Genomic DNA, 13845 nt, shown 5'->3' with positions numbered 1-13845 from the left:
AGCAACTTTAAGAGAGCCTAACTAGACAAGATTCATAATACAATCTACTTTGTTACCTTTATTACCTTTATTACCTCCATCTTCCTCCTGCAATTGCTCTGAGAGATTTAGAAATAAGTCCGCTACTATTGGTATCCCCAGTATCAGAAACAAGCAGGCGAAGAGCATAGTTAGAGTTCCCATACAAAAGGCCCAGTCAGCATCAGCAACATACCTGCTTGAGTGTTTTGCGAGGTTGAATCCACTAAAGATTGCAAATAGGAGCATTAAAATAGCAAAAATCGACAGGGTTATTCGCATTATTGTTGCATGTACGACAGCAGTACCCCAATGCTTCGCCTTCCACATTCTTGCCCTTGCCTCTTTGTCATCCCTAGGACAGGGCAATAGAAATAACCGACCCAGATGTAAGAAGGTTTGATAAAGGAGCTTGCTCAAATTTCAGCCTAAAGAAAAATGTTAGTATATGCATATGAAAAGCCTGTGTTTCTGTTTGATCCAACAGATAAGTAGATCATGCGTTCTTTACATTTTTCTGCAGCATTGCACATCCATTGCCTCTCGTGTCACCCAACAAATTGGAAAGCCATGTTCTTCTCATTTTATTTTTATGCCGGCTGTCGAGACGCACCAACTTCTTTCGTTTCTTGTTTGATGCGTGACATGGCTCAATTTTTTGGCACCGACCTCGTGATGCGGTAATGCTTAGCTATCGCAAGTTATTTCCCTCTCATTGTTGGACAGTTTACAAGATTTCGAGGCATAATTCTTATTGTTTTTATGTTTTTATATTATTTTTATATGCTGTTATTGAAAATAAATTTTAAAAAATAAAAAATATTATTTTCATATAAAAAATACTTTAAAAAACAAAATAACATTCATATCCCCCTCCCCTATGAGCCTCTCCTTTGTAACAAAAACACAAAAGACCTTTCCTAGCTCCCCTACTCAAACTGCTGTTAGACCATCACTAACCAGTTTCAGACGATCCAGGGCCGCTATGAAAATATTAACAATTACTACTGGCTTATCAGGACGAGAGAATCGTGTTTTAACTAATGCACTGTTTGTTTTGAAAACGTCTGTCAGCAGGCTCAAGCAGGGCGTACGAGTTTTTCCAGATTCAGCAAGTTCACGCTCCATTCTAACCATACCAGGAATCCAGTTGCTGTCCTATGCTTCAGAGTTCAAACAAGACAAAATATGAAAAAGAAACAAATTAAACAAGTTATTATTCACTTTAAGGATCCAATGCCTTGGCAATCCAGTTATGCACCATCTCATGAATGCTTGGTACTTAAAGAGCACATATCCTTTCTTCATAGAAAAAAGCCAAATACATAAAATGAAAAATGGGAACATGCATAATGTCCAATTTCAGCCTTGACAGAATAGCACAAAGTTCTATCACATTATCTCCAGCAGCTGTCATAGATCATCTCAATCTGCACAGGAGACAAAGTTGCAGTTGTTGTAAGAACAATGGAGCCCCTCCAACTTCAATATTAGAGGAATGCCAAGAAGAGGACAACTCAATCCAATCCAATACTTAATGCTACTTCTTCAAGAAGCAAAATGCTAAGTGAAAAAAAAAAATTGTAGGAGCCAGCAAGAGGAGATACTATATACAATCTCCCAATTCATAAGCACATCACACCCACGAGACTCCAAACAAAACCACATGCAGGTTGCCCAGCAAGCCTCATTGATCTCTTTTTTAATCTTTTGATCACTATGTTGCATAAAGTAATTGGAACAGATAAAAAGTCCACCAATACTAATATGGAGAACAAGAAGATGTTGATCCCAGATACATTACCATCAGACCAGATTGAGAATTGGATCAGTATAGATACATCCAGGTGCAAGTTTCTTGAGAAACTAGAGTAGGCAATAGCACTACATCTCAAGAGAATGATTAAAGTGCTAACCTTTATTTTTCGCCATGCAAAAAGAAGTGGGTTTTAGTCATTATCTTCTCGGCCATAGTTATACACTATCTCAATCTGCAATGCTACCAAATTATTAGAAAGGGAAAAGGCACAAAGCACAAAAAGCATAGCTACTTCGATGAAGTTGTTAATGTTCACGCCAAATATCCACCAGTAATTGGTGCGATCACCTATCAAATATAAGCAACTGTTCAAAGATGCACTTAAAAAACAAAACAGCGGAATTTCTTCTGGAAGAAGCCCAGGCGAACCCAAGGAATGTGCATTTTTAAGAATATAGGTCAGCCTGATAAGATGATACCTAGCACCAAGGCATAATGTTATTCTTAAGAACCAGATACACCAGTCTTCCAGTTTTCTAATTTGGACCAATCTGTGTTCACTGGGCTTAACTTTTACTAGGGTCAATCACATATAAATCCCCAATACAAAGCTTGCAATGATGGACAATGCTCTTTACTTCTCACATTAATAGAATTTATCCAATTTAGCTACCACACAAGATCGAGATATTAATGCTCAGCTATCCAAGATTTTATGTGCATGCATGTACTTACACGATGCAGATGCACAACACAAGAAGCCAACGAAAAGTATTTGACTACAAAAGTTCCATGTTGTCTGCCACATGAACAATAATAAATTAAATAATTAATCATAATCGTTACCCCTTCAGGTGGAGTCGGGTTCCGAGTGAACTTGCTACCACCAGGAGCCCAAGGTACTGTACAAGAAATAAGATCAGGACCTGAGAATGCTATCTATAAGCTTAAAAACTAAAGCATTACAGTCACAAAAAGGCTTCATAACTTCTCAAAACCACATGAATCAATTACGTCCACAAAGGGGAAAAATTTATTCAATTAATTTAACACCTTGCGACTTCCCTCCCTTCAAAGTCCCCTCTTTTCACATTTTCATTGCACATTGGAACCTGTCATTCAAAAGCTGCGACTAGAGAAGATGCTACTCTTTCTTTTTGTTTGAATTTAACTATCTGTTAAGACCCAAGCTTGACACTGTCCAAATCACCCTTTTTGCTCACACAATTTGCCCACGATTTTAACACTTGTCTTAATTCAACCCTACCTTCCCAGGAAACCACAAACCAGTAAACCAAAAAAATTAAATACCAATATAAGGATCAGGGTGCCGCCACTTAGTGTACTGTGCCTCGCCATCAGCTATCATTCTATCAATTGTATCCGGATCTTCCTACAATTCCAGTTACAGTTCCAAGAGTAGGCAAAAAAAAAAAAACTCAGAATCCCTGAATAAAATGCCTAATTAAAGAGTTAAAAAAAATTAACAGTCTGAATTAAAAAAATAAATATAAAACCAGATTAAGATGTTAAACATAATCCTAGGCATTCCAATTTCCAACGAACCACGTGCTTGCTTGTTTCGAACCTCGCGCGCAGAAGATCGGCCTGGTCGCAGAAATGAAAACAAAATGGAGAGTTAATTAGTAAGAAAACAGAGCAGCAAGATCTGATCGAAGAATGAGAGCGAGCGATTAGAAATGGGTACGTCTTCGTAAAAGAGGTGGCGATGGACTGCCCAGTTCAGAGTGTCTTTGAGAGCACGGCGGTAGAGGATTCTCACTCTCTCCTTCTGTGCTGCTCTTCGACCCAGGTAGCCCGCTGCTGTTAATGCTGCGACGCTCATCTCTCTCTCTCTCTCTCTCCCCCGTCCACAGGCTTCTTAGTTTCTCACTGCAGAAGCTATGAGGAGAATCAAATGTCAGGCAAGCACTGTGAAAGTTAGCTTACAAAACGGCATCGTTTTCTTAACAATTTAGAAGCTAGAAAGTACTTTACATTTATTCATAGACCTGGGCCTCGAGATGAGACCTTGCAAGTTTCTGTAAACTGCAGGACCACGTCCATCAAGAATTTTCTGAACTCAAGGATCCGGCCCACCCTATGAACAGATGCGAGTGTTTGTTTATAATTTTACACGCATGTATTTACGCACCTTTTTTCATCATGAGGATTTTTGACGATCCTCAGTAAATTTTTTTATATATTCTTTTCAAAAAAATATTGAATTGAGAAAAATATAAGAGCATAATTTTTCCAAACTCCTGGGCATGTTGGGTTATTAGATTTCGTGGTGTGGCCTGGTGTTCTGTCAGGCTAATAAGGAGTGGTCTAATGCCCAGATTAACTATATCCATGGATTCAAATATTATGCATGAATCTCATGTTATATGTTTATATATTTTATATAATTTTAAATGAATTATTTTTTAATAAATAGATTTAATTAAAAAAATCTATACTTCACTAATATTATTAAATATATTAAAATCTCTCATAACCCACAATGTCTTAATTTTATAGCTTGATAAAATGAGTACAACACAATTTATAATATAAATTTAATTTATAAAGATAAAATGACTTTGTACTCCAGTAAAATAACAATGTTTAAAGATTATAAATACCTTCTAAAACACTTAGATAATTTTTTTTATTATTTATGCATTATCAATATTTTTAGTATATATATTTTTAAAATCTATCTCTTTATAAAATATTATTACACTTTCTTTTTTAAAAAATATATTTACTTAAATACCTAAAAATCTTTAAATTTACAAAAACTCTTTTATATGCATCAGTCTCGAGCCACCTTAACTTACCAAATACCAAGTATAAGTTATTGACTACTTTAACTAGAAAAAATAGATTAAATTGCTAGAATTAATAAATTAATCAATTATCCAATATATAATTTTTATTTTAAAGCTACTTAGATTTTTTAATATCATCAAATTATTAATGAGAAATCATTGGATAGGAGTAATTTTGACATAAGATTAGGTTTTTAGAATAATGTATTCTTTGTTGATGTTATTAAAAGAGCTCATTTGAAATGAATAATTTTATTCATCCAATAATTACGAAATAATGCTGAGCATTCATCTTCATTCATGCGGAGCCACACACACACACATATATATTATATATATGGGGAGAGAATTACCTTGAAAATATTCAATAATTTTCTTATATATTTTTTACTTTCAATTTGCGAGGGTAATTCATTGCAATACACTGACAATTGGAAAGCAAATAATTGATTCTTCCGTTGAATATGTTCCATCCAAAAGCAGTTGCTGAATTTTGCTCTAACCCTAACTAAATTATTCCTTCAAAGTTTCTGGTGGATCTTGAATCTCACGAGAAGGGATCAGCATTCCGAGAGTACATTAATAATTTGATGATATTAAATTTTTTTACCATCGAGCAAGTTCAAGAGAGAGGCACAAGGCCAACACTTGACCACAGGAAATTCTTTTCGAAAATAGAAGGATTTCAAATGCACAAACATGAACAAACTGAGCAAAACAAAACCCGCTTCAACATTTAACACGATTCAAACTCCTACAATTTTTACAACTCTAACAATCACAGGAGTTATTTGTTTATGATTTCATTCATGAAAACAATGACAAAGGGGCCTATCTAATTCAAGAAATCACAGCTCTCGGTGTAGTACTTATATGTGGCACAAAAAGATGCCTATAAAAGGGATGACTTGCTGTATGTCCATCCCAAAGACCTTCGCTTTGTGCTTGAGGTCGGGGGAGTAAAGCTAAGCCCAAACATCGCCTTGAGAGCTTGTCCCTGTTCTACAAATCTGACCAGCTTTGCAACAACGGCAGCACTTTCCATTACATGGTCAATGTCCTTTGTGTTGCTCCATATGCGGTTAGCCAACTGCAGCCTTCTTCGCTTTGAGCTCAGCCCAATACCCCACTTCTTGTAAAGTCTGTTTCTCTCTTCTTCTGAAAACCTCTTGTTCATCATCTTGCTTAGCATCCCTCTCTCACGATGAAGAGCCTTGATGCTGTCTCCCCGGATGAACATAGTTAGTGTTACAAAACTTAAAAGCAAATGTATATATATATTTCGCTACGCAGCCTGAAAATTTCAGCTCTAGTCAAACTGCTTTTCTGGTAGGGCAAGGCAAACAAAAGTTTGCTTCCTTGAGCTACAAATTCATAAGAAAATTACTTTCAAATCAAAACATGTCACGCTTCAGAAAAGGCAATGGAAGACCATGCCCCCGGACACCCCCCCCAAATCGATCCTCTTGGTTTATTCACAGATCATGTGAAATATACATGCTTGATGCAAGTATATTTCACAATACAGGTGAAAACATATGTGGATATATGCATGCATGGATAAGAAAGAGAGATTACCTTGAAGCTAGTGTGAGAGTCCGACCACCTCCCACACCCTGATTACCTTGAGAAAATGTTTCCTTGAGGAAGGAAAGTCTCCTAAGCTCCACTTCCATGTATATGGAATCAGTCGGATCGCCTTGAAAGAGCAAGAAAAAGTAAGTTCGGTGGACTAATGAGACATTACAAGTTTGCCAGAGTTCCAGTATTGCTCTCTGCTGTCTCTCAAATTCAAGAGGCCAATTACGAGGAGTTTCCAATGGTTCATGCATAGGATCCAACCCTATGTCCTTTGAACTTTTATCATATTCACCAGTCATTGCCTCAGTCTCCTGAACCTGCCACATGATCAAACCGAGCCAAAAGTGAATCTTGAGAGAAACTCGATCACTAAGAGGTAAAGACACAACTTCAAGCAATGACAATGAAGACAGTAAGTACATAAGGATGTTCTCACCTGAGCATCAACTAGTTGCTTCTCATACTCCTCCTGGGCCATCTCCTTCAATCCTGCAACAAAAGTGTGGATGCTAGGAATGTCCTCATCTGCAGAAGTCCTGATGCTCTGTGCTCTGAAGTCATCTGTGCAAGCACTTCCAAGAGATGACTGGGAATCATTTCTCGACAACATTGTACCACTGGTACCGAAATCTAGCGGGGGAATTTTCCTTCGAGATCCTGCTGGCCTCCCGATAAATTTTTTCTCGAATCCATTTGGTGGTGTGCTCTCAATTTGTTCTGCCTTCTCAAATCCAGGAGAGGAGCCACTCATGAAATTCTCTCTACAACTGCTGCTCCTTGTTAAGTTAGGGCTTCTAGAAGTCGACAAATCAGCTACTGACTGTGGAGATGATTCATCAGGGTAAGGACTCACAAGAGCATCAATTGTCCTTTGCACATGATGCAGTCTCTGCTCCAACACATTATATGTAAATCCATTTTGCATTTGACTTCCTTCTCTATCTCCATTAGCAGGAGTAGATATTCCTTGCCCTATGGCTCCGTCCCTGAATGCTGTCAAGGTCAAAGTTCCTTCATTTTCACCATTTGATACTGAATGGTGTTCAAAATTGCTCCTGATCCTTGTTTCTTCCATTTCAATACACTGAACTTCCTTGCAGTAGTCATCAGCATCTTCTGCAGCGTCCTCCAGACTCTGAGATGAATTGTATCTAACAATCTTCTTTCCTATTGACACTGGAGGAGAAGTGCCATCAGATAAACCATGGTCATCTGTATTGTCATGAAGGTAAGGTTCCTCATCATCATTGCTCCCAGTGTCACCATCATAACAAGCATTGTTGAACTTTCCAACACCTCCATTCATATAATGAGGACCACCCATGCCCGATGATTCAGATATTGAACATTCATCTTCCCAAGCATCTCCTGTTTGTGGATTATGATGATGACTGATCCCATTCTGAATTGAGAGAATGGAGCAATATTTAGCAATTAACAATTGGAGTAATATCATCAAACATATAGTGACACTCTGATTAGGAAGTAAATATACCTCTTTTCTTGATTTTTGACCATTTCCAACCACTCGCAGCAAATCCTCTAACCGAGACTGAGCAAGATCCCTTTGCTTAGTCAACTCTTTTATCTCCTTCTCCATCTGCATGGAAGGAACCATTTAATCGAATGAAGTCAATGCATAACATGGCACTCAGATAGATGATACAGCATCTTTCTATATTATATGTCATAAAATATCTTGAGTCTTTTTCATCCGTACAAGCTCATTATACAGCAGGGAGTAGGCAATGCTGACTAGGACCATCTATGCATTGAGAAAATTATATACTGGTTTGGGCCAAATGATAGCATTGGATTGGGGTGGGTTCTTGTGTACCCCGCACCCGGACCTGCCCCCAACCATCAGATTTGAACTATAAAGAAGCTACCAACACATTATTGATTGAGAGTTAATTGTCATACTTACGCTGGTGGTAAAATTTACCTGCGTGGTTCAAAACTGAAATAATTGATTCTGAATTGAAAAATCAACAGCATCTAGTGCCTAAAGACTTTGGTTACTGTTAAAACTTTTGTTCATCTTTCACATAATTACCTTTTGAATTTGAAGATCTCTCTTTCTCAGTAGTGATACATAATCACAAGCGGAGGAAGCAGGGGCAGGACTTCTTAACTCACTCTCCAACCTAGCCACTTCTTTTTGCAAATGCTTAACCAATGCCTTATCAGACATGACCACATTGACCTGTGCTTTTGTAGTAACTTCCTTTGCACAACAAGCAAACAAAAGAGTATTTCTAGATTGCTCAACATGGCTACGTGCAGGGCTCAATGTGCAGATGATGGCAGTTCTAGCATTGCCACCCAATGCAGGCTGCAATAACCGTGTCAGCTTAGAATCTCTGTAATTGATGTGTCCCTGTTTTCCCTTACTGCACAAATCATAGCACCAGATAGCTGAGATATGAATAGTATAAATCTATAAATTGAAAAGATTTCAACTTTCAATTTAGAACAGTGGCAGGGGAAAAGGAAAAGGCAACAAAGAAATCAGTAGGAATAGAGAAAGATAAGATAAAGGCAGCTCTGTCATGATTCATGAGCAGTTCAAATAAACAGACAACATTAACGAAATGCCCTGAAACCTGTCTGTTATCGCTCGGTATAGTACTAGAACAGCTCACTGTGAAATACTTATACCTCCATGTGCATGTACGTGCATGTCTTTTTACTTTTATGACATGCCAACATGGTTATGGCCGTCGAGTGCATGCATGAGACTAGCCCAATCTTCCTATATTCAATTTTAGCTATCTGCATGACACTGTGCCATTTAGTACTTTCATAAATGACTAGCAACATGGTTGATGTCAATATTTAAACACAAATCATCTAAACTTGTGATTTTTTATTGAAAAATATACCAACGTTAAGCATCTTCAGAAAAATATTCTTTAGTATCATGAATGACCATGACAGCAAATTGAGTCCTAAGCAAATGCTGAAAGGAACTAGATTTGATCCCAATGGAAATTATAGATTAGTTAGTGAATATCAGGGGTCAGAAAATCTAGATGCAGATGAACAAAGTCAAATTAACCACCACATAGAAATAAGCATGCTTAACCCACTACTAATTTTTCCACAGACACAAAAACTAAAGTTAAAAAGAAAATATGAAATAACAACCTTAGCTTGCGAATAACTGTTCCCAGAGTCAGTAGACTGCGGTTAATGTGGCAGCCTTCTTTCAATCTTGCTCCAGTGGATAGTGCCTGAGATGCACGCTCACTTCCTGCCAAATCAACAAAATTCTGCACAAAAACAAGAACTCGTTATAACTTCTCATCTGTTATTAATATTTTATTCCTACTTTATTAATTTCAAGGGTATAAATGGTCCTTACAACAGTGGCAGAAAGAGTGGTCGAATTTTCCTTGCCTAAAAATTCACGAGCAGAACTTTCAATTGTCTACAAAAATCAAAAAAAAGAAATAATCTCAATAATTCCAATTCAAACTCTACACATTTTCATCTGCAACTAAATGCTTGTACATCTGTACTAGGGAAGATTTGAAAGGGAAGAGGCATACCAATCTAAGGATTTGATGGGATCTGGAGCTTTTCTCGTTCAAGGAGGTCTCCCCTATCCGTCTTTGAGCTGTTATAACACTTCAAGATAAGTAGATGTACAAAGCCCAATAAAAGCACCAGGACTTTTTACAATGCTTTACCTTCACAAACAGAAAGAAGCTCCTTCAGATGATCCCAGTCCTTTAGTGTTTCCTCAGTGGCCTTTTCCACTACAGTCCCTTTCTGGCCAAAAAAAGAAGAAAACAAACAAATCAGACAAATTCATCAACGTATTTGTGGAACTAGACAGGATAAAAGCGTTTTCACCTCTGGATCATCCAGCAGTCGAAGTGGGGTGTCATCTGTGCTAAGAAGATCCCTAATAGCTTCATTGTATATCTCAATTGCTGAGAACTTCAAAACAAATGCTCTTTCTTCATGCTGTAATAATAAAAATTGTTATATGAAGGTAATAATTTAAAAGGGAAAAAAAGGCAAAGAGGACACAAAAACAATTCTAAATTAGAAACTTTTATTACCCTATGCATGTAGTCAAATATATCTGCCACTGTATACTCAGTAATTCCCATCATCGTGTATGTTTTTCCACTGCTTGTTTGCCCATAAGCAAAGATACTTGCTGGAAAAAGCAAAAGTAGGTGAAATATCTTCAATTATTGGCAAATAAGGTGTTAAAAGATATACGACCATCATACTTACAGTTAATACCACTGACAACTGAAAGGGCAACTTCCTTGGCTCCTGCCTCATACACTTCCCTTGTAGTGTCATTACCTCGAAATACCCTGTCTATCCCCAGAGCATGGGTAAACGATAATGAGATGAAGCAATTAGGCAGGGAATTATGTTTCTGAAAGCTAGCTGTTAAAGTTTGATGCACTGAGATGTAAAATAATGTTAAAAATGAGCTAATGGAAAAAGTTATGATCAAATGTATATGGAATAGATATGAACCAAAAATCAATGCTTTCTCACATAGTGTACTGGAAAGCACACCACTGTTCACAGTTCTCTAACTATCTGACAGTGGACTGCAACGAGAATACAATTCAGCACTTCCAACATCAGGGATTACTCAAAACCTTCAGCTTCCCAGAATGTTAACAAAAACAAATGATTAGGCAGATGGTAAATGACATGCGAGGTAGAAAATCCACTATGGGTTTCCCTTTTGTTCATTGACAATTTGTATGAGCCTATAAGAAAATCGAATTGTTCCAGTCTTAAAATTGTTGAAGCTTTTGTTGTGCAAGCATTACAAAGCATGGGGAGCTGAAAAGCTCTCCAGGCTACCGTATTAAGAATATGCACAGGATTAGCTATATTTTGAGATAATGATCCTGAGATATTAAAGCCCACCTAAAATTTCAATCTTACCAAGCAAAATAACTGGCAGAAAACAGTGTTGCTCGGGCACAAAACATTTAAAGACCTGACCTCATCAAGAGGGACACATATCTTCTCATTTTCAATTTTGACACCAAAAAAAATTCATGGTGCATTTCCTTACCAAAAGTACAAGCTGATGGAAAAGAGGAGCCTTCGCGAAGGGTATTCCGGTACAAGATGGTGGTGTCATTGATGCATTCCCAATCTGCAACTTCATTTGCCAAAATCTCCTTGTCGCTCAAAGGCCTCAACCTCACCAAAACAAGAATCTTCTCCTCGCGGGCACCCACCATTTGCATCTTCGCCATCTTCAGCAGCTCTTCCTTACCAATTGATCCCATTCTCCACTCCGCGCGTGTTCTTCTCAAGCCCACCAACAATTAAATCAAATAAGTCCCATAATTTTGTTCTGATTAAAAGGAAAATCCAAGTCAGTGAGTCAAAAAAACTCACTGGTGCACTTGCTTTCCTGTAATGCAAGACGGTTTAGATGTTAAAAACAAGGTTGTTGTATTTGCCTAAAAGACAATAGGCCCATCATTTTAGTCGACGGTCTCTGCAGCAAGATGGCAAATCATAGGTAAGAATCTAACAGACCCCAAAAATAAGCATAATACACGCTAATTATATGTCATATCAACAACAACAACAACAACAATTGCAACTAATCATCCTTTTTAACCATCCAACCACCCAAAAATACCATTTAAAGTCACCTATAAATCTAAAAAAGAGAGAGGAGAGAATGCCAACAAAAGATAAAGACTTTAAAACAACAACAACGTCAATCTTGGATTTCAATCTAAATCACCCTCCCAAATAGATTAAAAAAAAATCATAGGCATTATTTAAAAATTGTAAAAACAAACATAAAGGTAACTAACCTTAACAACCCATATCCGAATTTCTAGACCTTACCTTAAAAAGTGGTTCCTAACCAACTTGAATGCTTGAAAACAAAGTAATTGGATTCCATATTTCTAAGAACTTCCAATTCACAACCACAAAAAAAAGCCCATATCTGAAGCGACTTAACCAGTGCATGGTCCCCATTGACATATCGTATACATACACATGTCAGTATATCCCACGTATAAAAATACGTATATGTATGCGATATACTTACAAAGCATGGGTCATTGTCATGAAACGGTAAGTGAGCACGGTCGAAGCAAGCAATGCAGCTCAGGTAAGATATCCTCTACATTTTCTCAAGCAAAACGCCATCGTTTCTAATTCTCTATCTTACTCTCTGATCTGAAGGTGAGAGGGTGTTACGTTCTTCTTCAAATCTCGAGCTCTCCAGACTCCAAGACTGCAACCGCAACACAGAAGAAAAAAATAGTACCGAAACACAGCTTTTAATAACACCACCTTACTAGTCAGTTTAAAAATTATTTAAAATCCCCGAACTTCACGCATTTAACCGTTACCTATTAAAAAATACAACGGTAAAAACAAATTTAATTAAACAAGAAAACAACCTCGAATGATTTAAAACTAGTAATTATTAAGCGTAATAGAAATTAAGTGATTCGATTTAGCTTTGTGCTTGAACATGAACTGAAGCGTAGCTTTGAAGAGAAGAAAAATTGTGAATCTACTACTTTACGCGTCGAATAAAGCACGCAAAAACGGAAAATGTGAGTCAAAAGGAAGGGTAAAACTGGTACTGAAAGAACAAACCGAATACAACAGTAAAACTCGGCGAGGTTTTTCACTCTCCACACACAAGATCTCTTCAACAGAGAGGGGGAGAAGAGGGAGTTTTGTTCAGTTTTATTTGGCTTGATTCTAGCCGTTAACGGCCAAACAAAAGGTGTACTTGCGTCTCCCTCTCTCTGCAGCTTCTCTGTCAGATGTCAGTGGAGAGCAAATCTGATGGAGCGTCACGTTAATGAAGCCTTCAATGTTTATGCTGTGCGGGGCAAAAAAAATTTCTTCCACTTTTAGATTAGCAGTGTTACAATTTGGTCGATATGTTGATATTAGCTCCTTAGTTTCCATAAGATTACGGTATAGTCCTTTACTGCTATTAAATAGCTTATGAAAGACAATAGCGAGCTCACCTCTTGAATTTTACAGGTTTTTATCGCCTGTGTGAGAGTTTGGAAGAAAAAATATTATTTTCTCTTATTTTTTCAACAATAAGCTTCATTTTCGCTTCACTAATTGTGATTTTAAGAACATTAAAGAAGTAGTAAATATAATTACAATAATCCTTATAATTTCTTCCTTTTCTTTTCTATTTTCTCTTGTTTTATTTCACCAATGGGCTCTAAACAATAAAATAAAATAAAATAAACTGAGAGAGGGTCCATCGTTAGATCTTGTTCTGTCAGCGATTTATAGATGGCCAGGCAGATCTTGGTTTTTCATAGCCCACAAGGGCATTATTGAAAAGCTCTCAAGTATGAGTGTGTAAGTGAAATACTGGTGATACTCCAAGGAGAAGTTGAAGTGACCCCTTTGGAAGGCTGGAAGGGAATCACGTGGGAAGAGGACTTTTTCTTGTTTGGCGCCACGTGGTACCTGTCGTCTTCGAGAGGCGCCATATCGTTTGGCCACAGTTGGAGTTGGACCACCGATTGATGTTTAGGTGAACGGTTGGGATGTTGAGGGAATAAATAGTTGAGGTGAACAGGAAGTGATGGGTTGGCTACTTAATGACGTTAATTAATACAACAAAAAAATTAGACTGCAATTAATTAAGCAATGAAGGAAATA

At 37.4% G+C, this 13845-nt stretch overlaps 2 protein-coding genes across 7 annotated transcripts; both read right to left on the bottom strand.

The window, feature by feature from the left end:
• Positions 1-1205: 1205 nt before the first annotated feature.
• Positions 1206-3743, bottom strand: LOC105134484 (NADH dehydrogenase [ubiquinone] 1 beta subcomplex subunit 9-like). Its single transcript, XM_011038914.1, has 6 exons — positions 3486-3743; positions 3344-3385; positions 3089-3170; positions 2624-2679; positions 1935-2009; positions 1206-1448 (listed from the first exon to the last, which is right to left on the bottom strand). Exons 1-5 carry the CDS (start codon positions 3621-3623, stop codon positions 1968-1970), a joined length of 360 nt encoding a protein of 119 aa, XP_011037216.1. The 5' UTR covers positions 3624-3743; the 3' UTR covers positions 1206-1448; positions 1935-1967.
• Positions 3744-5302: 1559 nt separating this feature from the next.
• On the bottom strand, positions 5303-13053 carry LOC105134483 (kinesin-like protein NACK1). 6 transcript variants are annotated; one of them, XM_011038908.1, is made up of 16 exons: positions 12792-13053; positions 12245-12425; positions 11572-11674; positions 11240-11478; positions 10429-10518; positions 10248-10348; positions 10036-10149; positions 9870-9951; positions 9729-9796; positions 9542-9607; positions 9325-9449; positions 8231-8567; positions 7670-7774; positions 6611-7576; positions 6172-6491; positions 5303-5813 (listed from the first exon to the last, which is right to left on the bottom strand). In XM_011038908.1, exons 4-16 carry the CDS (start codon positions 11457-11459, stop codon positions 5486-5488), a joined length of 2922 nt encoding a protein of 973 aa, XP_011037210.1. In that variant the 5' UTR covers positions 11460-11478; positions 11572-11674; positions 12245-12425; positions 12792-13053; the 3' UTR covers positions 5303-5485. The 6 variants fall into 6 exon arrangements, with proteins under 6 accessions (XP_011037210.1, XP_011037212.1, XP_011037209.1 ...); XM_011038910.1 differs by having other exon boundaries at positions 11240-11481; positions 12805-13053; XM_011038907.1 differs by having other exon boundaries at positions 12805-13053.
• Between the last annotated feature and the right edge of the window lie 792 nt (positions 13054-13845).

Source organism: Populus euphratica, unplaced genomic scaffold, assembly GCF_000495115.2.
Source record: "Populus euphratica unplaced genomic scaffold, PopEup_1.0 scaffold104.1, whole genome shotgun sequence".
NCBI classification, from domain to species: Eukaryota; Viridiplantae; Streptophyta; class Magnoliopsida; order Malpighiales; family Salicaceae; genus Populus; species Populus euphratica.
The sequence above is the reverse complement of the archived record's forward strand: the minus strand, read 5'-3'. Positions and strand labels throughout refer to the sequence as shown.